At 58.9% G+C, this 25501-nt stretch overlaps 3 protein-coding genes across 3 annotated transcripts in view; 1 reads left to right on the forward strand and 2 right to left on the reverse strand.

The window, feature by feature from the left end:
- SCN8A (sodium voltage-gated channel alpha subunit 8) overlaps positions 1–3063 on the forward strand; it is a 176529-nt gene extending 173466 nt beyond the window's left edge. The window contains exon 27 of the mRNA XM_087855856.1: positions 2896–3063. Coding sequence (XP_087711982.1) covers positions 2896–2960 — 65 coding nt within the window. The 3' untranslated portion in view covers positions 2961–3063. The remainder of the gene's footprint in view (positions 1–2895) is intronic.
- TMDD1 (transmembrane and death domain 1) lies at positions 667–1578 on the reverse strand. The gene has a single exon (XM_045800734.2). It carries the CDS (start codon positions 1576–1578, stop codon positions 667–669), a length of 912 nt encoding a protein of 303 aa, XP_045656690.2.
- A 1458-nt stretch (positions 3064–4521) lies between the features above and the next one.
- Positions 4522–25501, reverse strand: part of FIGNL2 (fidgetin like 2) — a 28900-nt gene continuing 7920 nt past the window's right edge. The window contains exon 2 of the mRNA XM_045801011.2: positions 4522–8713. Coding sequence (XP_045656967.1) covers positions 6741–8702 — 1962 coding nt within the window. The 5' untranslated portion in view covers positions 8703–8713 and the 3' untranslated portion in view covers positions 4522–6740. The remainder of the gene's footprint in view (positions 8714–25501) is intronic.

Consider the following 25501-nt stretch of genomic DNA (forward strand, 5'->3'; position numbering starts at 1 on the left):
TCACCCAGGCTCAGCTCCGCAGATGGGCCGGCCGGGCCCCAGCCACTCAGGTGGGTGGGAAAGGTCTGGGGCTCCAGGTAGGGTAGGTCTTACTGTCTCCTCCATTCAGGAGGCCTTGCCTGAGTAGGGAGAGCAGCTTGGAGGCAGCAGCCCCTGCAAGTGGGGACACCTCTAGCTAGGCCACCCCTGCACACTCCAGCAGGGCCTCCGAGTAAACGGAAACTCCCTTACTGGTCACAGATCGTTCCCTCTGAGTTCAGCTTTCGGCTCAGGCAGCTCTGGGTTCAAAACCTTGACTATGCCACTAACTAGTTGTGGCCAGTTTCTTTACGTGTCATGGAGAGCGTACCTGCTTTTCTTGGGTTCTGAAGATTGTATCAAATAATGTAGGTAACGGCTTGGCACAGGGCCCGGCATACAGTTGGCACTCACTAAATGGTAGCTGTGGGTGCAAGAATTCCCGTGAGAGAAGGAGGTACTAAAGCTGGCAAGTGGGGGGCCTGCCCCACTCCCGGGCACACTGGCCCGGAGCCCCTCCTCTCCCACGGGCAGCCCCACTGGCGATGCGGCCATTTGCAACAAACCGACGCTTGCTCCCTCCTTTCCGTATCTGGTAACGTTTATAAGATGACGAAGACGACACTGGGCCAGGGCTGTGCTCCCGTGTCACAGCCGGGGGCACTGAGGCTCGGGGGGACGGGGCCCGCGTGCAGCCCGGACCCTGGGCGGCTCGAGCCGCTCCGCACACAGGAGTGGCCTCGCTTCGCACCCGCCGCGCGCCTGGGCCGGCCTGCGCCGGGGAGGGCCGGGGCCGGGGCCGTCGCCGCCCGTGAGCCACAGCGTGAGCAGGACGAGCAGCGCCCCGGCGCCCAGCGCCCCCACGAAGCCGGTGAGGAGGCCGAGCGCCAGCGGCCCGACCCAGCCGGCCGGGCTGCGCTCGTAGGGCGCCTGGGGCAGACGCTCCACGATCAGCTGCAGCCCGTCCCAGTCGGGCTCGGGGACCGAGGCGCGGCGGGGGCGCCGGAACCGGGGCGCGGCGGCGGGGCGGGGGCCGGGGCCGGGGCGGGGGGCGGAGGGCAGCCGCACGTAGCGCTGGCCGAACTTGCGCAGCTGCAGCGTCGCCTGCTGGTGGAGGTTCTTGCCCAGCTCCCGGGCCACGTCGGGGCGGCCGCTGCGCCGCAGGGCCCGGGCCACGCGGTCCCAAGACAGGGTCGGGGCCTTGGCCGCCAGCCAGGCCGCCAGCCCCTCCCGGCAGCCGTCCGACACCTCCGCGGGTTCGGTGGCCGCCCGCCGCCTCCGCCACAGCCGGCCCCGCGGCGCGGACGTGGACCCCCGCGGCTCGGGGCGGGCCAGCCGGTCCTCGGAGAGTCGGGTCAGCTCGGCCTCGACGTCCGGGTCCGGCGCCCTCAGGAGCGACTGGAAATGGTCGCACTCCTCCGGGGTCAGCAGCTCGGCCAGACGGACGGCCGCGTGGGGGCCCATGGCGTCCAGGGCCCCCGCCGGGGCCAGCGCCCAGCCCCAAAGCACCAGCGCCAGCGCCAGGGCCCGAGCCCGCGCTGCCGTCGCCCTCGCCGCCATCGCCCTCGCCCTCGCCGGCGGTGACCGCGCCGCACCCACTGTGGTGGGAGGAGCTCCGAACGCCCACGGGTGGGGGAGGGGTGCCTGGTACCTGCGGCGGGGGGAGGGTGGGGGCCTCCGCAGGCCGGGATTGGGGGAGCGGGGCGGCCCACACATGGCATCTCCCAGCACCCGGGAGATAGAATTGAAAGGAATTACGAGTGAGAGAGTTTTCCAAGACCCAGGGCTGGAGGACGCCCAGTCGCCCAGGAGGCTAGGATCCTGGGCCCTTATATTAAAACGCCTGCCCTAGGCCTGCCGCCCGGCCATCCCACTAATGCCTCAATTTACCAAGGGCCGCACATCTCTAATAATCCATTCACCGCCCCTCAGCCACCAGCACAAGCCCTAGACCCCTTGCTCTCCATTATCCAATTCCCAATCCCAAACTCTCTGGCTAGCTACTAGGTACCAAGTATTTATCGACTCACCAATTCCCATCCTCCCACAGGTGCCTCCAAACCCTCACCTCCTCTTGTCTGGATTAGGTAACCTCCTCAAGTCCCCACGCCCACTCCACACACACACACACACACACACACACACACACACACGCCCCACTCCCTAACCTTGTTTCCTTTCCTGAGCAAGCTTGGTAAGCTTGGTTCTGGCTCTCCTTTGGATCTTGGCCAGCACTCTGTTCTGCCTTGGTCACTCGTCAGCTGACAGGTCCCTTCTGGGAAGCCCTCCCTGACTCCAGGACACACCCTTCGCACCTCTCCATGAGGTAGCCCTCTTATCTACTCCTACACTAGGCTGCAGCTCTGCCTTTCTGCTATCTCCTCCATCTGTTGTCCCTGTAGCAACTTGCAAAGTAGGTGTTCAGGAAAGATTTGTTGGCTCCGTGTGTGAATTCTTAACTTGCAAATCGGTCCCTGTCCACAGGCCATCAACCCCCTTTCCTCCAAACACATGCGTGACTTTCATCGCCGAGCCTCAGCTCTTCGGTGGGCATGCAAGGTCCGCAGGGTGCGGGGGTGCAGTCCCAGGGATCCCTCCAGCCTCACTTCCTCCCGCCCTCCCACCCCTGCCCTTGGCAGCAGCAGGAGTCAGGGGCTCTTCTGGGCATTCTTGAGATAGCCTGTTTGGGTTTTGTTTTTTTTCTGTTTCAAGAGAGCCTGTGCATCGTCCATTAGGACATTTATCCGGAAATTGATTAATTGAAGGACTTATCTAGTATTTTAGCGTCGTCCATGTACCAAATCCTATACCAGACGTGAGAATACAAAATTTTTAAATGGTCTCTCCCTAAGCAGCTTTATCCATTTTTTTTTTCAGATGATTCACTTTTGAGCTCTTCTCACCTTGGCCTGTGGGCTCTGCAGCACCGCGGCGGCGCTTAACCACCCCTGCCCCCTCACGGCTGCAGTGTCTGCACAGAGTGGGTGCACAATAAGCCAACCAGCGTGCGAGCGAGTCCAGACCTCCAAGGGCCAAGGGGGTTGACGGCGCCGAGGCCTGGGGCAACGCCCTGGAGGCCCCACGTGCAGGCACGCGGTTGTTCCTCTCAAGGGGAACGGCCTGCCGGCTCTGCCCTTGCGCTCGCCTTGCCTCCGGAATGCCCAGGACGTGCGCCTGCGCCGCTCTCCGTGCACGCGCCTGCGCCGCTCTCCGTGCACGCGCCTGCGCCGCTCTCCGTGCACGCGCCTGCGCCGCTCTCCGTGCACGCGCCTGCGCCGCTCTCCGTGCACGCGCCTGCGCCGCTCTCCGTGCACGCGCCTGCGCCGCTCTCCGTGCACGCGCCTGCGCCGCTCTCCGTGCACGCGCCTGCGCCGCTCTCCGTGCACGCGCCTGCGCCGCTCTCCGTGCACGCGCCTGCGCCGCTCTCCGTGCACGCGCCTGCGCCGCTCTCCGTGCACGCGCCTGCGCCGCTCTCCGTGCACGCGCCTGCGCCGCTCTCCGTGCACGCGCCTGCACCTTCAGTACTTCTGCCTAGAGCGTTCGAGGACCTCGGGAGGTTGTGGGTCCACACCTCCAACGGGTATCTCCGTACAGCTTTTTCAACAAGATCTTCCTTCCTAGTGCTCAGGCTCTCGGTTTATGAAGAGCTGGCAGAGACAGAGCTTGGGAATGGATGGATGGTGGTGAAGGATCCCCACGTGTCCCTAAGGGCTGGAACTTAGCCGTCTCCGTACCCTGCCCTCTGCTCCCTTCCCTCCAAGAATCAAGGCTGAGCTTAGCTCCAGCCAGCAAGGGCTGCTGTCCACATTCTGCGTGCATTTTCCTCTTTGGCCCCTCTTTTTTCCAAGCATTCATCTCCCCATCCATTCACTCATTCGATGGACATGTGAGCCCTTCTTTCCCCCTCATACTTTGGGACTCTGGAGATAGGAGCCAGCCCCGATTCTGAGCCCCTGGGAGCTCGTAACTGTAGGAGGGCCCTCCCTAAACAGGGGCTTTTCACCTGGTAGCCTTAGTGCCCCAACGCCTGGTAGGCACTTGCTGTGCCAGAATGAGTACCGGGAGTGCCGCGGTAATGTTCTGCTGAAGGACTAGAAACACCCACAGGGCCACACCTATGGCACACCTGGATGCCCAAGCATTCCCCAGAGGGCTCCCCGCATCCTGCTGCCCCCAAGAAATCCTCTGGAAACCACATGTCATCGCTTTAATACTGTGTAATACTTTCTTTTAAAATACAGTCTCTTCTGAGGTAGACAGACCACAACTGCAGAGCATCGTCAGACAGGAGATAAATACGTCCACGTACAACACGCAGCAAAATGAGGTAGAAATGGTTACAGCTGGAGGAGAGGACCCCAACCCCAGTCTGGGTAGAGGAAGAGGAGGGCCAGCTCCAAGTCTGCCCTCCCCCAATCCCTGCCACTGGATTCTTTGGTATGCCCCCCCAACATGGCCAGACCTGGACCTGCCCTGTCCCCCCACCCACCCACCCCAGCGCCCATGAGGTAGGTGCTAGTAGACTGGGAGCTGTCTCCTTGTGCAAAGTTCCCCAAGGCCAGTAGAGGAGGCAGTGGGGGCCCTGGGTCTCAGTGAGCTCCTCCCCCAGCCCCCAACTGCCTGCCTCTTGAAGGGAAGGCTGGGATCCCAACCCCACTTCCCCATGCCCTCCACCCCCCCCATATACATACACACACCTGAGAGAACCTCCTCACGCCCTACTCCCTCCAAAGGGCCCTTCACAGCAGCGCAGCCCACTGCTTCTGACGCACCAAAGCCCTGCAGTCAGCCAGCTGCAAGGACAGGAGGCCCGAAAGACCAAGGGTGAAAAGGAGGGAAAAGCAGAGCAGCTTTCCTGTTAGCACCCCTAGGCCAGCACAGGCCCTCAGCACCTTGGCACCTGAAGTGCACCCCATGGACACCCTTCCAGCTGGGAGTGGGAGATGGTACGAAGACTGTAGGAGCTATGGGGTGAGCAGGGGACAGCGGGGCTGGGGTGGGAGAGAGAAGAGGGGGTGAGAGCTTGCACCCTACTTTGGAGCGAAGGTCAGGCTTGTGAAATGGGCTCCCTGGGGGGGAGGAAGACAAACTGAAGCCCCATCAAGGGAAAGTTGCTGGGAAGGAGAGGAATATTGTTCTCACAAAGACGGGCCCCCAAGCCTGGCTTCTGGTGGAAAGTTTGGGTGGGACTGAAAATAAACCCCCCACATCGGGGGAAAAACAAGTCTGCCCATCTCCTCCGCCCTCTTGCAGCCCCTGGATCTCCCAAGCTAGGACCCTAGGATAATGGGAGAGGCACACTTCCCCACAGAACGTTCTTCTGTAACATGCTCACTCCTCCTTGAAGCCTCCCAACAGACAGGGAAGCGGAGTCTGTAGTCAATTTTGCGCCCAACCATGCTTGTGGCATTGTCTTCTCTCCCAAGGGAATCCTCCTAAGTTATAGAAGACCTCTGCCTGTGAAGGGCCAAGTGAGATGACCTCTCTGGGGACTTTCTGCCTAGGTCACCTTTCCATCTGGGCCCTCTCTTTCTGGATGTGGGGCAGGAAATGGGGCAAGGGGCATCCCTCTGGATAACACTAAACAGAAAACACTAAGCTGGGAGGTGGGGTACAGGGGGAGAGCAGCAGGACCTACCTCTTCTCAAATCCCTCAACCCACTCCCCCACACCCCTGCCTACAACCTTGGACCTGGGGAGGAAGCCCTAGAAATACATTCCGCTTCTGTCCCAGGGAGAGCAGGGGTTTCAGTGTGGCTCTGGGTCTTCCTCTGCCCTTCCCCACAGGTTTCGCTTTTTGAGTCTCCTGGGAGAATTTGCTCCCTGGGGAGGGGTTCGGGGCAGGGAACACACAGGAGAGCAGCCAAAGTCTAACATTCTTTCTGAGGTCAGTTTCTTCCTGAGTTGTCAAAATAAAACGAAAAACAGCAAATTCTACACATCTTACAAAAATAAGAGGCCTAAGATATTAAACAAGCTACATTTCTGGGATTTCCCCCTCAAAAACAAACAAACAAAAACCCTTCTTTGGGTCTTTTTTTTTTTTTTTTTTGCTTGCCCTCCCCCCAAGACCCAAGGATACAGCTGGGTGAGGGATAATGGGGTGGGAGGGAACTCCCTACCCCCTCCTCCTCAGCCCCTGGGCTTCCAGATCTCCTGCAAAGGGACACTGCATTCTTCTGAATGAGAGGGACCAAGAGAAACAGGCTGGAAAGCAAGGGAGGGAGACAGAAGCACAGAGGGTGATAGATGGAGGGATAGAGGAGGGAGGAGCAAAAGAGAAACAGGGCCAGCATATGAGAAGGTCAGTGACAAAACCACCGAGAGAGAAAACTACGCGAATGCAGAGAAAGAGGGGGGAGGAGGGAGCCATTCAGAGAGCGAGGAGACAAAAGGATTGTGGCGAGGGCGCAGGAGTTCCTTAGGCCCCGGGTGCCAGCCCATCCCGGGTCTGCTCGTCGGCTGGGCGGAGATGGCGAGCTTCCCGTCCACAATAAATAGGAAAAACCTGAGTACACAGCGCATATGGCATCTATCTGCCTAGCAGAAGCATTTTCCTTCCCACGAAAAAAAAAAAAAAAAATCCACCGGCAGCCCCTCCCCTCCCCCAGCCCACATTCATCACTCCGGCACCCTCCCAGCCCGGTTTGGTTAAAGACAACCCTCCCGACCGGAGGGGCGGGGAGAGGGGGGCGGCTGCTCCTTGGCCTCCCCTCGCGTCGTCAGTGTCCGGAGCCGTACATTTTGTCCCATTCCACGTACGAGTCCAGGTCCTTGGGGGAGGCCCTGGGGCCCACCTTGGCGAGCGCTGCCTCCAAGTCCTTGTAGGAGAGGGGCCGCTGCAGCCCCGGGAGGCCCGCCCCGGCCACTGCCTGCTGGCACAGCTGCCCCAGCTCGCCCCCGGAGAAGCCCTGGGTGCCCTGCACCAGGGCCGCGAGCTCCCGCTCGTTCAGCGCGCAGCCCTGCTGGGCCAGCGCCCGCTGCAGGATCTGCCCGCGGGCAGGACCGTCGGGCAGCGCCACGTAGAAGCGGAGAGCGAAACGCCGCCGGGTGGCCTCGTCCAGAGCCGCGGGCCGCGAGGTGGTGCCCACGACCAGCACGCCGTCGGACCCCGCGCCGCAGCCGCCATCCAGGCAAGCCAGGAGCGGCGCTTGCAGCGCGCCAGCCGCAGCGACGCCGTCGTCCCGAGCTGGGAGCAGCGCGTCCAGCTCGCTGATGAGCAGCACGGAGGGCGGGCGGCAGCGCGCAGCCGCGAAGGCGGCCTGGAGGAGGTGCGCGCCCTCGGCGGCGCCCGGCGCGGTCAGCGTCGCTCCGCGCAGGCGCAGCAGCGTGGCGCCCAGCTGCGTGGCCAGACAGCGGCCCAGCAGCGCTTTGCCCGCGCCCCGCGGTCCGAACAGCAGCACGGTCCGCGGCGGGCGCGGGCTGCCGGGGTAGGCGGGCGGCCTGAGCAGGGGCCACACCAGCTCCTCCTCCAGCGCCGCCTTGAGCGCGCCCTGGCCCGCCACGTCTGCCCACTGCACCGGGGGCCCGCAGTCCAGCATCTTGCTCGTCACCAGTTCCAGGGCCCCCGGGTCCACGCCTTTGGGGGGCTCTCCCGACGGCACCGCGAAGCCCCCGCGGGGCGCCGGGGCGCGCTCCGGGAACTTTTCAAAGGGCTCGAGTTGCGGGCCGTAGACGGGGGAGCCCAAGACCTTGAGGGGGAGGCCGCCACCGTACTTGCCCGACGCCTCCTCCGCGGCTCCCGGGGGCTTCGGCCGGAACCCGTTGCCCCGACACTCGCCGTTGTCCGTGGCGGCGTAGGAGGTGCCGTCGGCCGCCGGGGCCTTGGCGGGCTCGTAGACGTACTTGCGGTAGCGGCCCTCCGCGCCCTCGTCGGCGGCCTTGCGCTTCAGCGACACCCCGGCTTCGGCCGCCGGGAAGCTGTAGGAGGTGGGCGCCGGCCGGGGCGGAGCGGGCGCGGGCAGGGGCGTGGGCGCCGCCAGGCCGGAGGTCAGGTAGGGGGCCGGGGGCGGGGCCGGGGGCGGGGGGAGGGCCGCGTAGCCGGGCTGCGCCGCGTAGCCCCCCGCGGGGTAGTTGTACAGCGGTCCCGAGGGGCCGTAGCCCGGCGGAGGCGGGGGCTGCAGGAGCGCGGCCGGGGGCGGCGGGGGCAGCGCGGTGCCGGTCTGCGCGCAGTAGCCGGGGGCCAGGTACCCCCCGCCGTATCCCGCCCCGTACTCGGGCGCCGCCGACGGGCCTCCGCACGCATTGCCGGCGTAGAGGGGTTCAGGCAGGTTCCCGGCTAAAACCGGGGAGCCCCCGAGGCCCCCGGAGCCGCCCCCACTGCCCGACTTGGTTCCCGGGAGGCCCTCGTGGAGTGAGGCCAAGGGATAGGGTGGCTCGGGCCCTGGCCAGGGCTCGGGGTCCCCCTTGGCGCCGTTGAGGAAGGCGGCGTCGCCGTAGCCGCCCAGCGCGGGGCGCTCGTACGGCGAGTCCAGGACCCCTGAGTACTTCTCTGCGTAGCGCTTGAGGAGGTTGGAGGCTGTGAGGGCAGAGATATCGTCGTGTGCCCAAGCATAGTGGCAGCGCTGGCGACCCCCAGGGGGCAGCTCCAACTTGTGGGCCGGCGACGGGGTAGTGGAGGAGACGTCCAGGTGCTGCTCTGGCCACTGGTTGAGGGGCTGGGCGTGTTCCGGTGTCCAGTGCATCTTCGACAGAGCTGCGGGCGAGAGGGAGAGAAGCGGCTAGAGAGGTCCTGCAGGGCCTCTGAGGGCCCCCACGCCGCCAGCCACAGGCCAGCCCGCTTAGAGGGCAGCTTGGCACAGGCTGGCTTCCACCGTCCACCACCCGCGTGCCACCCTCCCGGGGCCTCCCTTCTGCAGGCCCTACGTACTTGCCTTGCCGGGTACGTCCCGGGATTAAAGCTATCTGAAAATACTTTACTCAGACGAGTCTGGAAAGGATATGTTTGACCCTAACTTCAGCTTGGAGGCAATGTGATGATGATTTTGTCCCAGCCACACAAGCCCTGCGCTCTAGAACACCTGGTCCTTACTTTAGACCTAATGTAGTTAAGGGTCAGGCGAGGAGGGAGACACCCCGCTGCTGGAAATAGTGGAACCCAGGTGGGGCTCGTTCGGTAATGCGTGTTTGCTGCACCCCCACCACGCATTACAGAGACACTAGGTTTGTATAAAGATGATTGGCCCCGCGGTTTGATAGTCCTACCTGTGCTGTTCACCTCCCTGAGATCCTAGGGCCCCCCTTGGGCGTGAAGTCAGATTCCACTGGGAGGGGGGGGCAGTGCCTCATGGTCCCTGGGAAACCCCAGGGACTGACCCAGAAGCATTCACTTCCTTTCCAATTAGTTTCTTTCCTCTCTGCCTGATGAAGTCAGAGCACCTGGGTTCCAGACCCTACCCCCCCCCCCCCCGCACGTGCTGGCTGTGTGCCCAGCTGGGTGCTGCCATCTGCCCCATCCCCCAGATGTGTTTCACAATACAGAACTGCTATTCAGAAGAGACAAATCCTATTCCAGAGAAGATGGGGAAAAGTTAGTACACGTCAGAGAACGTGGCTCACGGATTTGTTTCTGAGCTTCCCAGGAACCAAATAACTCACTTTGCGAAATAAAAAACACCACCCTACTCAAAAAAAGCAAAAATGTTCCTGGCATAGAAATCTTTGAACTTCTTTTCATAGGCCGCAGGAAGCAGGCCTGTGAGGTGTAATAAACAATGCCCTCTTAGACAGCCATGCCATGAACATGGCAGAAATGTTCCGCAGAAGTTTCTTACGTTAGCCTTGAGCACCAGCCAAGGCATGAGCCAAACGCTGGTAAGAGGGAATCAGGGCCTGGGGAACACCGCTTTCCAGGTACGTGGCTCAATGGGTTGGCCTGTTCTGAGGATTAAATCGCAAAGACTAAATGGGCCTGTGGCATACCAGAGATGGTTTTTGCTAATGATTATTTCTCAAGCCGAAACTTTTGATAAGATATGTTAAACTTACAGGTTCAATATTCTTTCTTCAAATTTTTATTGAGCAAATAGTAAGCATTGTGCTAGGCAAGGGGGCAGATTGAAAGGCGATCCGATGGTGGAAGTCGACGACATCCTTTGTGAGGCGGGAAAACAGAAGTGTGTGCCCGGGGCTCTGGAGCTCAGGGAAATGTGCCGTGCCTGGTTGAGAAGACCTCAGCAGGGAGGTGGTGTCTTTACTGGACCTTGAAAAGCGAGGGGCCAAGCTGGCAGGGCAGGCTAGAGGGTTCCAGCACAATGCGTTCGGAAAGCCAGGACAGCGCTCGCTCACAGGCCCCGTTCCTTCCTCAAGACCCTTTACTGCCACCTTCTGGAAAACTGTCCTCATAAATCTACAAATCTACCGTGGCCATGGGGTGACTCGTGCCCCTTTAGAAGGGCTCATGTTCAGTGTGCAACCCACGTAACTATACATTGCAAGCCTGGCGGGAGTGCTAAGGCATGTTGCGTGGCCGGAGCCTGGGAAGCAGGCGTGTACCGGGGCAGTGGTAGAAGAGGCTGCAGGTCAAGTGGCTTCTGGGGTTCTCCACAGTTGGCCTTACTGGCCGCAGCTTGTTGACAGCGCCACCTCTGCTGATCTCACTGCCTCCTATGGCCGTGACCCACTGTCAGTGGGAGGGGACACTCTTTGAAAATAAAACTATATTCTCATCCCCACTGCCCTAAGGAAGGCATGAGCCATAGATACGAAAGCTAAAAAGGGAAGTCAAGTTCTTTGAGGTGGTTTCGCCTCCATCTGAGAGGTGATCCTGGCCACCAATGGCAAGAGGTTCAGAGCAGAGACAGCAGACCTGCGTGTGAGGTCGGGGGGGGGGGGGCACGTGTGCAGCTCTCCAGCTCCTGCTGAGGGGGTCTCCACAGAACAGAGGCATTACCTAGTGTCAGAGGGGGTAATTTCCCAGGACATCAGAAATCACAAGTGGTTCTGCTTTGCAGGGTTATATGAGGTAACATCAAAATTCTACAAATGCGGGGCACCTGGGTGGCTCAGTTGCTTAAGCATGTGATTCTTGATTCTGGCTCAGGTCATGGTCTCAGGGTCCACGTAGCATTCTACACTCAGTGGGGAGTCTGCTTGAGGTTCTCTCTCCCTTTCCCCCCACCCCGTGCTCATTCTCTCTCTCTCAAATAAATCTTAAAAAAAAAAAAAAAAGTTCTACAACAGCAAATACTGTTGTGACATGGACCCCAAACCTGTTTTGTTTTGTTTTTTTTTCTATTTATTATATGTGTTTTGGCTCCTTTATATGGAGAAAAGAGATTTGACCTTAATCACATGTCCCCCTAGCATGCTAGGGAAAAAAGCGTGACCCCCTCCCAGAAGGACACAGACACAGTAAAGAAAGCTCTGGATCTGGACTTACCACACACACTTCCTTCACTCCCTGCCAGACCGTCTGCTCCCCCTCGTCTCTGTCATATGGCATCCTCCCTGCCCCTCTCATTCAGCTCCTGCCGTGGCCCGCAGGGATCTCCACTCAAGTCCCCACCCTCAAGACCAAATACTCAGGCCTGGTCATCACTGAACCTCTCGGTCTCAGCAATTGTGCCCTCAGGGAACCCACCTCCAGCTCTCCGAACCTGTCCGCCCAACCACATGCCCACTCTCCTGCACCGGGCTTAGCCTCTTTAAGACGGCTCCTAGCCTCCCCCTAGAGGGACCCTGTCCATGGCAGCTCACGCTGCCCACTCGGTCCCCCCTCCAACCCCTCAGATACTGGTCCTTCCATTCCAGGTAATTCTCTGCCCATTTTAGCCAGAGGGCACAGCTCCCTCACTTTAGGCCTTCAGTTTCCACCCTGATCTACATTCCCTTTGCAGCCCAGTAGGCCTGAGGGGCCATCCACCCCAGCCGTTGACCCCAGTCTGGCCCAGGCTGGGACCCTGCCCCATCCATGAATTCTTCCCCCCCCCCAGCCCATTGTGTCCCGTTTCCCTCCCCACAGCAAGCTTAATTCTTTCCCGCCTCCGGAAAGACCTCCTGGGCCCTACATCCCCCACAGCTACCAGCCCCTCTCTCTGCCCCTTCTCCTTCACCCTGTGGCCTCTGCTAGAGGTCCTGTAGACCACTCACTGGGAGCGGGGGACCAGGTCAGCGGGTTCTACTGAACTTAGTCACATAGACTGCATCTGGAGACTTCCTCTCACCTCTTCCAAGGGAAAGAACAAAGGTCTGGCCACAACCAGACTGCCCAAGGAGCCGCCCCAAGCCACCAGCCCAAGGAAGATGAGAGCAGGACAGAAGTTTGCAGGAGAGGACAGCGGGGGAGGTTGCCCGGCCTGCACATAGGCTGTGAACGCTGGCCTCCGTGAGCCCGAGGACACCCCCACACGCGTGCCCCCGCCGCTGGGAGCACGCACACGTGCACAGCTGCAGGCCACGTGCGTATGTGCGTGCGTGGGCATGAACATGTGACGCTCTGTCTCGAGCTTGCGATGCAGCCTCAGTCGGGTGCCTCCTGACACACCATGCCCACCGTGGCTTTGCCTTCTTCCCCTTCCAGACTCAGCGGCTAGGGTAGGGGACACCAGGGGGTAGACCATGCTGTCTCCCTGCCCCCCACCCCCACCCCGCACTCCCCCGGGGCCGGTTACAGCCCTCCTGATCTCACACGGAGACCCTGGGCCTGTCTGTGGCCCAGCCCACAAGCCCCTGCCATTCCTTCAGCCTCCTGCACCCAGACGGGTCTCCTTCCGGCGACAGAGGCCGCACTCCAATGCCCCGCATCAGCTGAGACGGAGGTGAGGCAAGGCCCCGGGGATTTGTGTTACGTGTGGGCTTTGAATCAGCGACACCTGCGTTTGAATGCGGGCTCAGACACTTACTAGGGGACCCTGAGCAGATTACCTTGCCTCGCTAAAGCTTAATGTCTCCGTCTATGAAAGTGCATTGTAGGGTGGCCACAAAGATTTGAAAAGGTCATGTGTATAAAATATGGAGTCCTGTGTGGGATACAAAATAGTATGATACACGGTATAACTAAGAACCCAAGCCGTGGCCTCACCGTGCTGAGTGACTCCGAATAACTCCCCCCGGGGTTGGAGGAACTTGGAAAATGTCCTGTGGGGAAGGTTCCTTTAAGCTCCGATACCACAGATTGGCCCTCATGCCACTTCCCCAGCACCCCAGCGCTAGGGATGGAGCCAGACCCGTTTCCGTGCCTTCCCTGCATCTTCTTATGTAGCCTTCACAACGGCTCTGTGAGATAACGACTATCGTCACCATCCCCATTTTACAGATGAGAAGACTGAGGTACAGGGAAAGTAATACATCCCAAGGTCACACCGCTGTTAGCGCAGTGCAGCAGGATTCCGACCCCAGCAGTATGACCACAGGGCCCAGGCCCTTACTCTTGCCTGCACTGCCTCCCTGGTCTAGCCCTTGGTTCTCGGAGCCAGAGAAGAACCCAAGGCCCTGACAGCCTTTATCACTGCTTATTCCCTTGGTCCTATGGAACCGCGTTTCTGTATTTGCCTGCGAATGTGGCTAACCTCCCGAGCTGGGTAGTCACCCTTCAAATCTGCGGATGGAAGCACCCACCCCCTGGGGGGATCCCAAGCTCTGCTCTCCAAGCAGGAGGATTTGTGTCTTCATTGCAGACCAGCCCCCCGAGAAGCTGTCTCTTATAAGCCCTCGCTCCCCGAGGCTGGGCAGACAGTCTTGACTTGAGTCTGCGACCTTCCCTGGGCTGGCTGGGACCCCGGAGAAAAAGCCGTTCTGTGCCGGACTGCTTGGGAAGCAAGGGAAGCCTCCTGATGAAGCTCCTTCTCCGCAGAGCCCTGAAGGCCAAGGGCCCTCCCACACAGACGAGCCTGGAACTCCGCTTGACTCCACCCACGGAGCGCAGCCTTCGAACTCACAGGTGACAAATAGTAATGGCAAGAATTACCAGATGGAATGGTAAGTAAATCCCTTCAACGACACCCCCCCCCCCTTGTTTTTAGGAAGTCTTCCAGGATGGATGGGAGGAATGATCTGTCTTCACAAATGGCCAAAACACTCAATGCACCAGTTTCGGGCCCTGTGGGCCATGCCCAGGACGCTCCGTGCTTTGGGCCTGACACAGGCTGTGATAGTGTGATTTATAATAAGAACCACGTTTAGTCTTCGTCCACTGTTCCTGGCTCACAGCTCCCAAAACCCTGGACATGTCCTAAGCAGAAGAGCAATGGGGGCACCTTTCCCCGTGGTCTCTTGTCCTCAGCCCCGGAAACTGCTTTGGGGCCACGAAGGTGAAGTGGGTGGCTTATTCACAACAAGCCCCTTCCCACGGCACCTGAGCTCATGTGAATGAGGTCATTTTTGGAAAAGCCCCTAGGTAATCTAAGGGTGGAGGCTGGTTGCCAGAGGAACCAGCCTTGATTAAAGGCTTGGAACTTTCGGTCACACCCCACACCCCCCATCCACCCAAGGGAGAGGGGCTAGAGGTCGAGTTCAGTCACCAACAGCCAGTGACTTCATCAGTCACGGTTATGTAACGAAGCCTCCACAAAACGCCAAAAGGACAGGGTTGGGGGAGCTCGGGCTGGGGAGCACGCGGACCTGCTGGAGGGTCTGGAAGCTCCACACCCCTTCCCACACCTTGCCTCGCGCCTCTCTTCCATCTGGCCATTCTCGAGTTACATAGCCCGGTGATCTAGTATGTAAACTGGTTTCTTGAGTTCTGTGAGCCCCTCTAGCAAATTAATCAAACCCGAGGAGGGGCTCATGGGATTTTCGCCATCGGTCAGGAGCACAGGCAACAGCCTGGACAGTCGGTCGGCATCTCAAGTGGGGCAGTTCTGTGGGATCGGATGCTACCTGCAGGTAAATACTGAGCTCGGTTGGTAGGACCCCAGCTGGTGGGACAGAGCTGGCTGACCTGTGGAAACCCCCACACGTGCTGTCAGAAGTGGGGCGCGCGGCCACGGAGTGTGAGGGTGAAGGAGGACCAGGCCTGAGGGCACTGTTCCTCCACCCCTGCCCCCGCGACCCAGGGTCCCAGACCCCCTCGACAGCCACAATGACTGTAGGCAGGACACCTACCCTCTCGAAGCCTCACTTTCTTCAGGTGTCAAAGGACAGTGGAGTCAAGAGGTGGTCAGCAAACTTCTCGCTCTCTAGGAACCCTTTCCAGTCAATTTTATACAAGATGCAGTTGGAGGGGCCCCCAGGCATGCAGTGCCAGCACCTGCCTCCAGCTTCCTAAGAAGGCCCTTAACACCCTTTCTGGATGGATCTTACAGAAATTCTCTGATTCCGAATGCAGAGCTGGGGGCAGCACAGGGGAGGAGGGGTAGCTGCGTGGCGGCTCCAGACCTGAGTGGAGAAGGGGCAAGGCCGCCCCCCTGGGCAAGCTCCTCGGGGCTCCATTATCTCAGCCTGGGACAAAGGGGCGGGAGTGGAGAATCCCATTGTCCGGCCGCCTATGGAAATCTCATTAATCTATTCACCACGGCTCCCACAGGCCTTTTGTCCCAGGCTTTTTGTCTACTGCTCACAACTGGTGCCCTGGGGGTCTCTGGCCGCCTGGCAGAGCTCAAACGGGGCTGCCCCCCCCCAGCCACTGGGCCCTGCCCCCTCGTGCCAACCCCCCGTTACTGCAAGAGGAGAGGGAGGGGTGATGAGAGGAGCAGAGGACTGGTCACCTGCTAGGGGCTTGCACCTGCCACACAGGAAACCTCTGCCCTAGCCTAGGCCAGAGAGCAGCCCCCAACACAGCTGGACCCCCAGAACCCTGCCTGCGACCCCCTGGGGCCTGGCATAGGGCCCAACGTGGGCAGGGCTCAATAAACACATAGGGGATGAGTCAGAGGAAGCCGGAGGGCAGCTGCAAGACTTCGTGCGGTGAGGGCTGAAGCCCGTCTCTGCAGGTGCGCTGTCTTGTTGCCAAGCAGCCAGCGGACACTCTCAGGACACCGGTGTACCCGATGAGGTTAGAGACGCGAAATTGCATCAGATCAGACTGCGACCCATCCCCAGGGACTCTGTCCTCTAACAGGAGAGATAAGGTACAGGCAGGCATGGCCAAAAGAAAGAGAAGGAGGAAAAGAGAAGAATGAATTCTGGCAGTTCGGAGACAGTTGAGGCTATGTTTGGGCCGGGGGGTCACGGCAACACCTGAAACGCGTGTCTGAGGATGGAGGGCCCAGGGGCTTGAGGCCAGCGAGGAGGACCCGAGCTGAGGAGGGAGCACTGGCACATCTGGCTCAGCCCTCCTCACTGCCCCCAAGGCCCCACCAAAGTAGACCGTATTTACAGACCACAGCACCAAGTCCCAGGGAGGAGTTGCAAGGTCCGAAGGGGCCTCCTCCCTCTGGCGGGCGTTCTTCCCGCCTCCGCAGGCTGGGGTCCAGCAAGGATGTAAATTGGGGAGCAGGGATCAGCTCTTAAGATCTGAACTCTCCCTCCCTGTCCCCGGACTCAATTCTGGACTGGAGAATGATAAAGAACTTGTCGCTGGCAACAGCGAGGGGAGGACCATGGAAAGATGAGGACTGGGGGTGTCTGGGTGGTTCAGATGGTTGAGCCTCTGACTCTTGATTTGGGCTCAGGTCTTAATCTTAGGGTTGTGAGTTCAAGCCCTGCGTTGGAGCCTTCTTAAAAAAAAAAAAAAGAAAAGAAGGAAAGATGAGAACTGGAGCACATGCCATGAGCTGGAGAAGTGGCAATGGTCAGGACAGAGATGTTACTGTTGGGGTGGTTCCCTTCATGCCTCAGGGCAAGTTGCTTGTCCTCTCTGTTTACTATCTGTGAACATCACAGGCTTCTCTGATCCTTCCAACCCCCTAGTGCAAGCCAGATTTCCTCTCCATGCACAAGGCCTAAAGAAATCTAGAAAAAATCAGCTCTGCTCATTCAGGCTTCTAGACCATTGCTCACACAGTTCCACCCATCAGAAATGCCCTTCCCCTGCCAACCAGCCCTCTCCCATCCTTCACGGCCACAGCAGGGCCTGCCTCTTCCATGCCGCCTCCCTGGCCACTCCAGCCCTAAGGACCCTTTGCCTTCTTGGGCGAGCTGGACGAAGTCCGTCTTGGCAGCAAGAACAGAAGACATTCATCCTCCCGTACGTGGGCTGATCCCATCCCCTTTCAATGCTCAAGGCCAGTGTTCCCTCCCTTCTCCCCTCTTCTGCATGGTCCGTTCTCCCACTAGTGACCCTTCTCATCACACAAACATGCTGTTATTTCTCCTATTCTCGGGGGGAGAAGCTCGCAATAACTTCTGGATCCCCCTCCAGCTACATCCCATTGCCCTCTGCTTCCCCTTTGCCAGAACAAAACCGAAACAGGTGAAAAGTTGCCTGTACTCCTATTTCTGGTTCCTCCCCTTCGGTTCTCTCTTGCACCCCCTCCAACCAGGCTCTCACACCCCCAGCTCCGCAACACAAGCCCCAGCCAATCACGCTCCTTCCTGAAACTTCTTTACTGGGCTGCCCACCCCTCTCTCCTCCTCAGCTCCTTTCACTGCCCTCCTTTCATTGCTGACCCTCCCCAACTTGGAGAGCCCAGGGGGCTCTGTTCTCAGCCTTCCCTCCATATTAATTCCATCCAGTCCCGTGCCCTTGACCGGTGTCGGTGACGCTGAGGATTCCTAACCATGATTCTCCAGCCTAGATGTCTCCCCTGCACTCCCCACCAGCACATTCAACCTTCTTCCCAACACCTCCTTCGGAATATTTCATTGGTATAATGACATGCCCCAAAATCAAACCTCTGATTTCCTCACCGCACCCAGTCTACCCCTGCCTGCCTTCCCCATCTCAGGAAATGGCAGCTTCACCCTTCCTCGTTGCTCAGGCCAGAAACCTTGGGACCATCTCTAACTCCTCTCCCTCACACCTCAGACCAGCAAATCAGACTGGCCCTGGCTTCCAAATCTATCCAGAATGCAACCCTCTCTCACCTGGATGCCTACAGCAGCCTCCTGCCCCATCTCCCGTTTCTACCCTTGCCTCCTGCTGTCTGTTCTCAGAATAAAAGCGAACGTCCGGTGGCGCCTGGCTGTTTCAGTCGGCTAGGCGACCAACTCTTGATGTCGGCTCAGGTCATCATCTCAGGGTACTTGGATTGAGCCCCATGCCGGGCTCCGTGGATCTGCAGAGAGTCTGCTTGACGCTCTCCCTCTCTCTGCGCCTCCCCACCCCGCTCGCTCGTGCGCATTCTCTCTCTCCCAAAATAAATGAATACAATCTTAAAAAAAAAAAAAAAAAAGCCAACATCCCAGGAGCCTGGCTGGCTCAGTAGGTGAAGTATGCGACTCTTGATCTCGGGTGGTGAGTTCAAGCCCCACGCTGGCTGTAGAGATGACTTTAATTAATTTTTTAAAAGCCAACATCCTCACAGCGACCCACCAGGTCCTAGTGATCTGCTTCCCCTTAGCTCTCCTGCCATTCTACAGTCTATTAAACACTTATTCTGGGCGCCTGGGTGGCTCAGCCGGTTAAGCATCTGCCTTCGGCTCAGGTCATGATCCCAGGGTCCTGGGATTGAGCCCCACGTCGGGCTCCCTGCTCAGCGGGGAGCCTGCTTCTTCCTCTGCCTCCGCCTGCTGCTCCCCCTGCTTGTGTGCTCGCTCTCTCTCTCTCTCTGCCAAATAATTAATTAATTAATTAATTAATTAATTAAATCTTTAAAAAACAAAACACTTATTCTGCCTGCCATTCTCGCCTGGCTCGTCCCCTCTCTGGCCACACTGGCCTCCTACTCCGGCACACCAGGCTGGCTCCCACCCCATGCCTGCTACGCTCTTGCCCCCACGGTACACACTCACACCCTCAGGGCTCTGTTCAGCTGTCACTTCATCACACACCGGCCCCTCCACCTGTAGCTCTTCGTAGCCCTCACCATAATCTGTCGTACTGGTTGCTTTAGTGTCTAGTACCCACTAGAAAGTTCCATGAGGTCAGGAAAACAAAGGCTTAGAAGTTGCCTGTACTGCTGTTACTGTTTCCTCCTCTTGCACTCTCTGGTTTTGTTCACCACCGCCATCTCAAGCACCTGGGACACTGCCTGGCACACAGCAAGTTTTTAATAGACCATAGAATGGATGGATGGATGGATGGATGGATGGATGGATGGATGGATGGATGGATGGATGTTTCGGCCGACAGATGAGCAAAGAGGCTGGAAACTGCCTCTGTGTCCAAATAAGAAAAAGGTGACTAAATTTGAGCCCACAGAAGATGGTGAGGGTGGTAAGAGGCAGGGCCAGGGAGTTCCCTCAGGAGTGGATAGGGGAAGGGTGTCTGGAAGGGCGTTTGTGTCTGTGAATGCCAGCAGAAACTGTCTAGCCCTGATCTGGCTGGACTTGAAGGGCACCCAGCCCAGCCCCCAGGGACCCCCACCTGGCCCTTTTTTTTTTTTTTTTTTAATCTTCCTTCTTCTCTCTTCCCCTTGTTAGGCCTCTGGGAGAGGACAAAAGGGCACTGGAATCCCCATCAAAGGCCACCGACACATGGTAAAGAGATTAGGACCCTTGGGATCCTGCTTCTTCGAGGTAGTGAGGCCTCCCCGCCAGTCTGGCTCCTCTCTGGGATGGGAGGTGTGTGGGGGGGTGTCCTCTGGCCCTGGATGCCTCATATGTCAAATGCCAAACAGCGGGAGGTCAGCCTGAGCGGGGCTGAGCAAGCAGCCCCCATCTGGGCTGTGTGTGTGTGTGTGTGTGTGTGTGTGTGTGTGTGGGCGCGTGTGTGCACATGCGCTGGGGGCAGGGGAGAGTGCAGAAATCCCTGCCTGTGTCCGCGGTCAGGGCCACAGACAAGCTGTGGCCATCTGTTGTCTTCTAGGGAGGCCAGTCCAGGGGCCCAGCACCCTTGAGGATAACCCATCCCTTTCTCCCAGCCTTCTCGTGTTTGCAGAGAACTTCCACGGCTACCATTTGGTTTCACCCTCACATCTTCCCTGCCAGAGAAGTCTATTCTCCCCATTTTACAGAAGACAAAATGGAGGCTCAGAGAGGGGGAGTGATTCTCTCAAGGTCATAACAGCTAGTAAGAGGGGAAGCTGGGACTTTTCGGCCCATTCTGCCAACCGCTCTCTATCCCAGCCTTGGCCAAGGTGCCTGAGCACCAAACACGGGGCTCTCAGGCATAGCCGTTCCATCCATCCCTGGCTCATTGTTCAGTGCCAGCTTAAGATTGCTCCACAGCCCCCTCTTCCAGGAAGCCTTCTAGGACTGACACCCCCAAGGAAGTTCTGAAGATGCTTCGAAGTATAGAGCTCTGTACAGCCACTCCTTTCCCACCCTGGGCTGTTGATCTGTCCGGTGGTCTGTTGGTTTGGCCCCCTCACGTCCCAGGACCTCTCGAGGGCAGTGCAGCCATGCACAGGAGCGGATGATTCCCTAACAGTGCGGGATCCACCCTGGGACTGTGGTGGCCTGGCAGGCTGGGGAGAGGGCCTCTCATGCTGGAAGGAGCCCTGCCCACGGTTCGCTCAGCCAGGAGGGAATCTGCACCCAAGAGCGTGGCTTCTGCGCCTGAGAAGAGCTTGGAGTCCAGCGCTGTCCACATCACAACCGCTAGCCACAGGTGGCTATTCAAATTCAAGTTCATTAAAATGTATGACTGATTTTTACATGTAAATCATGTATTATTATTTCTCAATTATTAAAAATAAAAATGTATTATGAAAGTTATATTAAAAGTTCCATTTCTCCAGAGCACTTGCCACCCTCCAAGTGCCCCACAGTCACATGGGGTAGTGGCTGCAGTATGGGACCACGCAGACAGAACATTCTCATCATCGCGGAAAGTTCTACAGGCCGGCGCTGCTCTCACCCCAGCCCGGGCTCCACGCTGCCGCCAGGGTGCATCCCGCTACAGCTGGAGCCTCCAGAACTTCCTCTTGAACTTGTATGGAGCCCCCCCTTCCTGGGGTCTCCAGGGAAACTTCGCTGGGACTCAGACTCCTTTCCTTAGGATTCCTAGGACGTTTTCTAGCTCGGCAGGGCTCCAGCTTCTCCAGGGGCCAGGGAGGGAGAGCGGATGAGCTGGACCACCCTCTTCCCACCAGCCCAGCCTGTCCCGCCCCACTGCCCTCAACCTCAGGGCAGGAGAGGAGGGGCAGGCTGAAAAGGAGAGGACGGTAGGACAGGACAGTTTGTCATCTGGCCCTTCGGGGCTGCGCTTCCTTCTACCTTCCCCCCCCCAGCTGCTCAACACCCCTCCCCCTTGCCGACCATCCTCATCCTCATCAAATCCCAAGGACAGATGGGGGCCGGCTGCAGGAAACGTGACCACAGTGAAAGCACTCTCAAATGGCAACAGAATCTGGGGGTCACAGCTGTGTCCCCTGAGGCCTGGCCCGTCCCTCATGTCCAGCCTGTGTCAGCCAGGCCTGGACTAAAGCAAATTTCAGGAAAGGGGGAGGATACTCAGGAATCTTAGTGGGGGGGGGGGGTAGGAGTCTGTAGGTGCTGGATTATTCCAGCAGACACAGCCCCAGTTAAAAATGCAGTCACTCATGTGGTCACTCATCCATCCAGCCATTCAGCACACAGTGAGTAAGTCCCCACCGTGTCAAGATGTAATAAGAGGATGGAAAGATGGACAGGTGGGCTCCCCAACCAGCTTGACCAGGTAGCTTGTTCTGGACTTAATCCTCTGTCCAGGCTACATGAAGATCCTTTGTCTCTGCCCAGTGGTCTGAGCGGGATGGACACCCCCCCAACCCCCACCCCTCAAACAGGCACACACGCACATGCATGCACGCGCGCGCTCACACGCGCTCACACACACACACACACACACACACACACACACACACACACTCCCAGCTGCTGCCATGACCCCCCTCCCTTGGTCTCTCTGACCAATCACAGCACTGAAGGGTAAGTCCCACTGCCCAGAGGGCCCCCAGGGAGTGTATTAGCACATTTGAACCGCTCAACCCGCAATGACAAAGCCTGGGGCCTTGGGAGGAGACACAGCAGGAGGGGTGGCGGCCTGTGGGGAGCTTTCCTCCCTCCCCTCCCAGGAGAAAGCTCAGGAGTAGATTAAGCATTCTGGGGCACAGAGGAATTTGGGGGCCCCAGCTCCAGCAGTGAATAAGCGATCCATAAAATCCCAATTTACACACTCACTGATCAAACAGCCCATCTACGACCCCAGGAGGTTGGGGGTGGCTGCTGGGCTTCCCCACTCTTGCAGGAGGTCCTGGGGAGCCTGGCGCTGGACCCAGGGCACAGGCTCCCAACGTGTTCTCTGCAGCCTCAGTCCCACCCCCAGCCTCCTTGCGGGGCATGTTCCCCCGGGCCTGGGGCCCTGCCCCGACCGCGGTGATGTGGCTGCCTTTGGGCCGTGGCCGGCTGGCGGCCATCTTTGTCTGCCCTCGGTGAGGAACAGCCTTTTCTCCCTGGTGCTGCCCCCGGGGCTGCCAGGGCTGGCTTCGGTTTCATCAGAGCTGCTAATCACTTTTCCAGCTCTGAAGCTCTCCTCCCCACCCCCTTCTTTCCAGCAGCCCCTCCGTGTTTCCCCGTGGCCCTACTTGGGATGCTGGAGCTGCTGGGGCAGACTGGGGAGCCCTTGCTACCCCGCCTCATCCCTCCCCTCCCCCGGGCTGGGAACACGGTGTGGCGGGGCTGGGTACCCATCGCCCTGGAGACACCAGGCAGGGAGAGCTAGCCGAGCTGCTACCCTTGCCGCTTTCCCAAAAATAAACACAATTTGTCTTCACCTGCCTACATTCTGCTTGCTTCACTTAAAGCTGCCTGGAGTTTCGGTAACGGAAGACCATTCTGGTTCCCAAACACCTCTCTGAAACCACGGGTGCCTCTGGCAGCTTCCCGGCCATCAGCCACTCAGCCCTTGCGAAGGCTGGCAAGGCGGCTGGCCTGCTGCCTGCTAGAGATGAGCTGCACTGAGGGAGCACGGGTTCTCCGCACATTCCACGGCGAAGCTTAGGGCAGGGAATGGCCGTCGGGCAGGGCAGCCCGCTCCGCCACACCGTCTTCTCCCATCTCGGCCACCTTGCAGTGGTTAGGTCTGGACCTCAACTCATGGGCCCTGGGAACAGGACAGAGAGGGAGGGAGGGGTCGCCCTATCAAGCGCTTTCCAGAGGGCTCCGAAGGTCAGGCTGTCTCGCAGAGGCCCCTGCACACCGGGCCAGGGCTAGGTCTCCACGACGTCCTCCAGCCCCGGCCACAGGCTGCTAGGCAGGGAGCGTGGCGCCAGTCTGCTCCACCGCGGGACACACTCCTTCCCTTCCCCGCCCTCCCTCACCTTCCCCGGCTGCTCCCAGGGACCCTCGGATGCAGCCTGGAACGAGTAGCAGCTTGAGTGAGGCAGGTGTCTGAAAGCCAGCCTGAACGACGGACCCGGGGCAGGGTCTCTGCACCCGCCCTAGCGAGCCCAGGGCGTCCATCTGGAGGTCACGGGCCCACCTCCCCTCCGTGGCTTACATGGTGCAGGAGCCGAGTCCCTCTCTGAGACGCGGGACAAGTGTCGATCTCTGTTTCCTCTGGTGTGACAGGAGCGTAGGGGACCCAGCCAGCATCTCCCTCACTGGGCTGGCCTGAGGGTGGTGCTCCTAAGACTAGAAGGAGGCCAAGGGCTGGGGCAGGCTCTGACTTGGCTCTTAGGAGGGCTGGCCAGATGCTTCAGGCAGGAAAGAGTGCGGTAGGGGGAGGCTCTCCGGGGCCCAAAACAAGCCAGTGGGCTCGGGGGACTCCAGGGAGAGAAGTACAAGTCCCGAGCAGCCAGTCGTGCCCAGAGTGGAGAGCACCGCCCTCAGGGTGAAGCCCCCATCCTGCCCCTGACCTACCTTCTGGGGGGTCTGCAGAGGCTGTGGGGAACTGAGCTCATCACCACTGAAACCACAGCTGCCCAAGACAGCCTGGCCTGACCCCGGGCCCCTCTGACCTGTGTCCTGGGGCAGCTCTTACCAGCCCCTCCCCTGCCGACAGAGGGAGGAGCCCCAGGGCCCTGCCCACCCCACCCACCCACCCCCAGCCACCACTTAGAAACTGCCCAGGCAAGGTTACCGGCCTCTTCAGGTCCCTCTTGAGAGGCCCCCACACCAGACCCAACTTCAACCTGAGCCACACGTTTCACGGCCGCTGACACCCTAAGGGGGAGACTTAAGAATTTAGGTGAGACTCTTTAGGGCCCCAGAGATGACCACCAAGACCTCAGACTTGACATGCCCAGAGAAAACACCTCTGCCTTCTCTCTCCAGAATCCATTCACCCAGCCTGGAAACCCTGGAGGCCCCATATCGCTCTTGCAGCCTCCTCCCATCTAGCCGGTCACTGAGTCCCCCGACACTGTTTGAAGTGACACGCAGCACTCACATCTCCTACCACGGCTGGCCCCATGGCTGGACTCCCAGCCCTCTCCTTCTTAACCCTTCTGGATGGCTGCCAGGGGGTTCCTTCCATCTGAAACGGATTCAACCCTCTACTGACCTCCGAGTGGACACCAAACCTCTTAGCCTAGCACCAGAGGTGGCCCTGTTTGTCCTTCCCCCAGCCTCAGGCCCTGCCCTTCCAGGCCCTTCTAGCCCCTCCAGCCATATCCGTCCATTCTCTGCACAATACGCATTCACGCTTCGCAATACGCACTCACGCTTTGAGGCTTTTGCTCATCTGGTTCCAGAACACCTTCTCCCCAGTTCTGCAGCAGGGGAGCTCCCGCACTATTATGTCACTCTGGTGCTGTTGCTGGCTCCTTCTTGGGTTCCCCCAGCAAGTGTTCTGCACCTCTGTCCTGCCACTGAAAGGCCTTATTTAGAGTTGGTATCAGCAGTTACACTGGGTTCCCCACTCCCTCCCTGCTGAGAAACCCCTGCCCCTGGGCCTTTGCACAATAGTTCTCTAGCCCCGTAGCCCATCTCCTCCCTGCCTACACTATCCTCTCCCTCACAAAGTCCTCTACCCAGAAAACCTTCCCTGATACAATGGCAGGGGGAAGGGCAGGGCCTTTGAAGTTTCTACAGCAAGTACTTGTTCTAAATAATTCTTTTTATTTTATTTTTTTAAAAGATTTTATCTAGGGACACCTGGGTGGCTCAGGCGGTTAAGCATCTGCTTTTGGCTCAGGTCATGATCCTGGAGTCCCAGGATCGAGCCCACGTCAGGCTTGTTCACTCTCTCTCTCTCTCTCAAATAAATATAATCTTAAAAAAAAAATTAAAAATAACTAAAAGATTTTATCTATTTGAGAGAGAGAGAGAGAGCATGAGCAGGGGGGAGGGGCAGAAGGAGAACCAGACTCCCCACTGAGCAGGGAGCTGAAGTGGGGCTCCATCCCAGGATCAGAGATCATGACCTGAGCCAAAGGCAGACACTTAACTGACTAAGCCAAGGTTGACTTGGGTCAGTTTGGGTGGCATATGACCACCAAAAAGCTTAAGCTTTCAAGACTAGGTGATCCTATATTCCTTGGCCCCAACTATGTCCCCTTCCCTGTGCATGGTGGGGGGGGGGGGGGTATGGGGTAGGGGGGTGGGAGATAGAAACGGGTCTGAGCAGAGGGCAGGAAGC

Source organism: Ursus americanus, chromosome 25, assembly GCF_024610735.1.
Source record: "Ursus americanus isolate L20-20 chromosome 25, mUrsAme1.1.p, whole genome shotgun sequence".
Lineage (NCBI taxonomy): Eukaryota > Metazoa > Chordata > Mammalia > Carnivora > Ursidae > Ursus > Ursus americanus.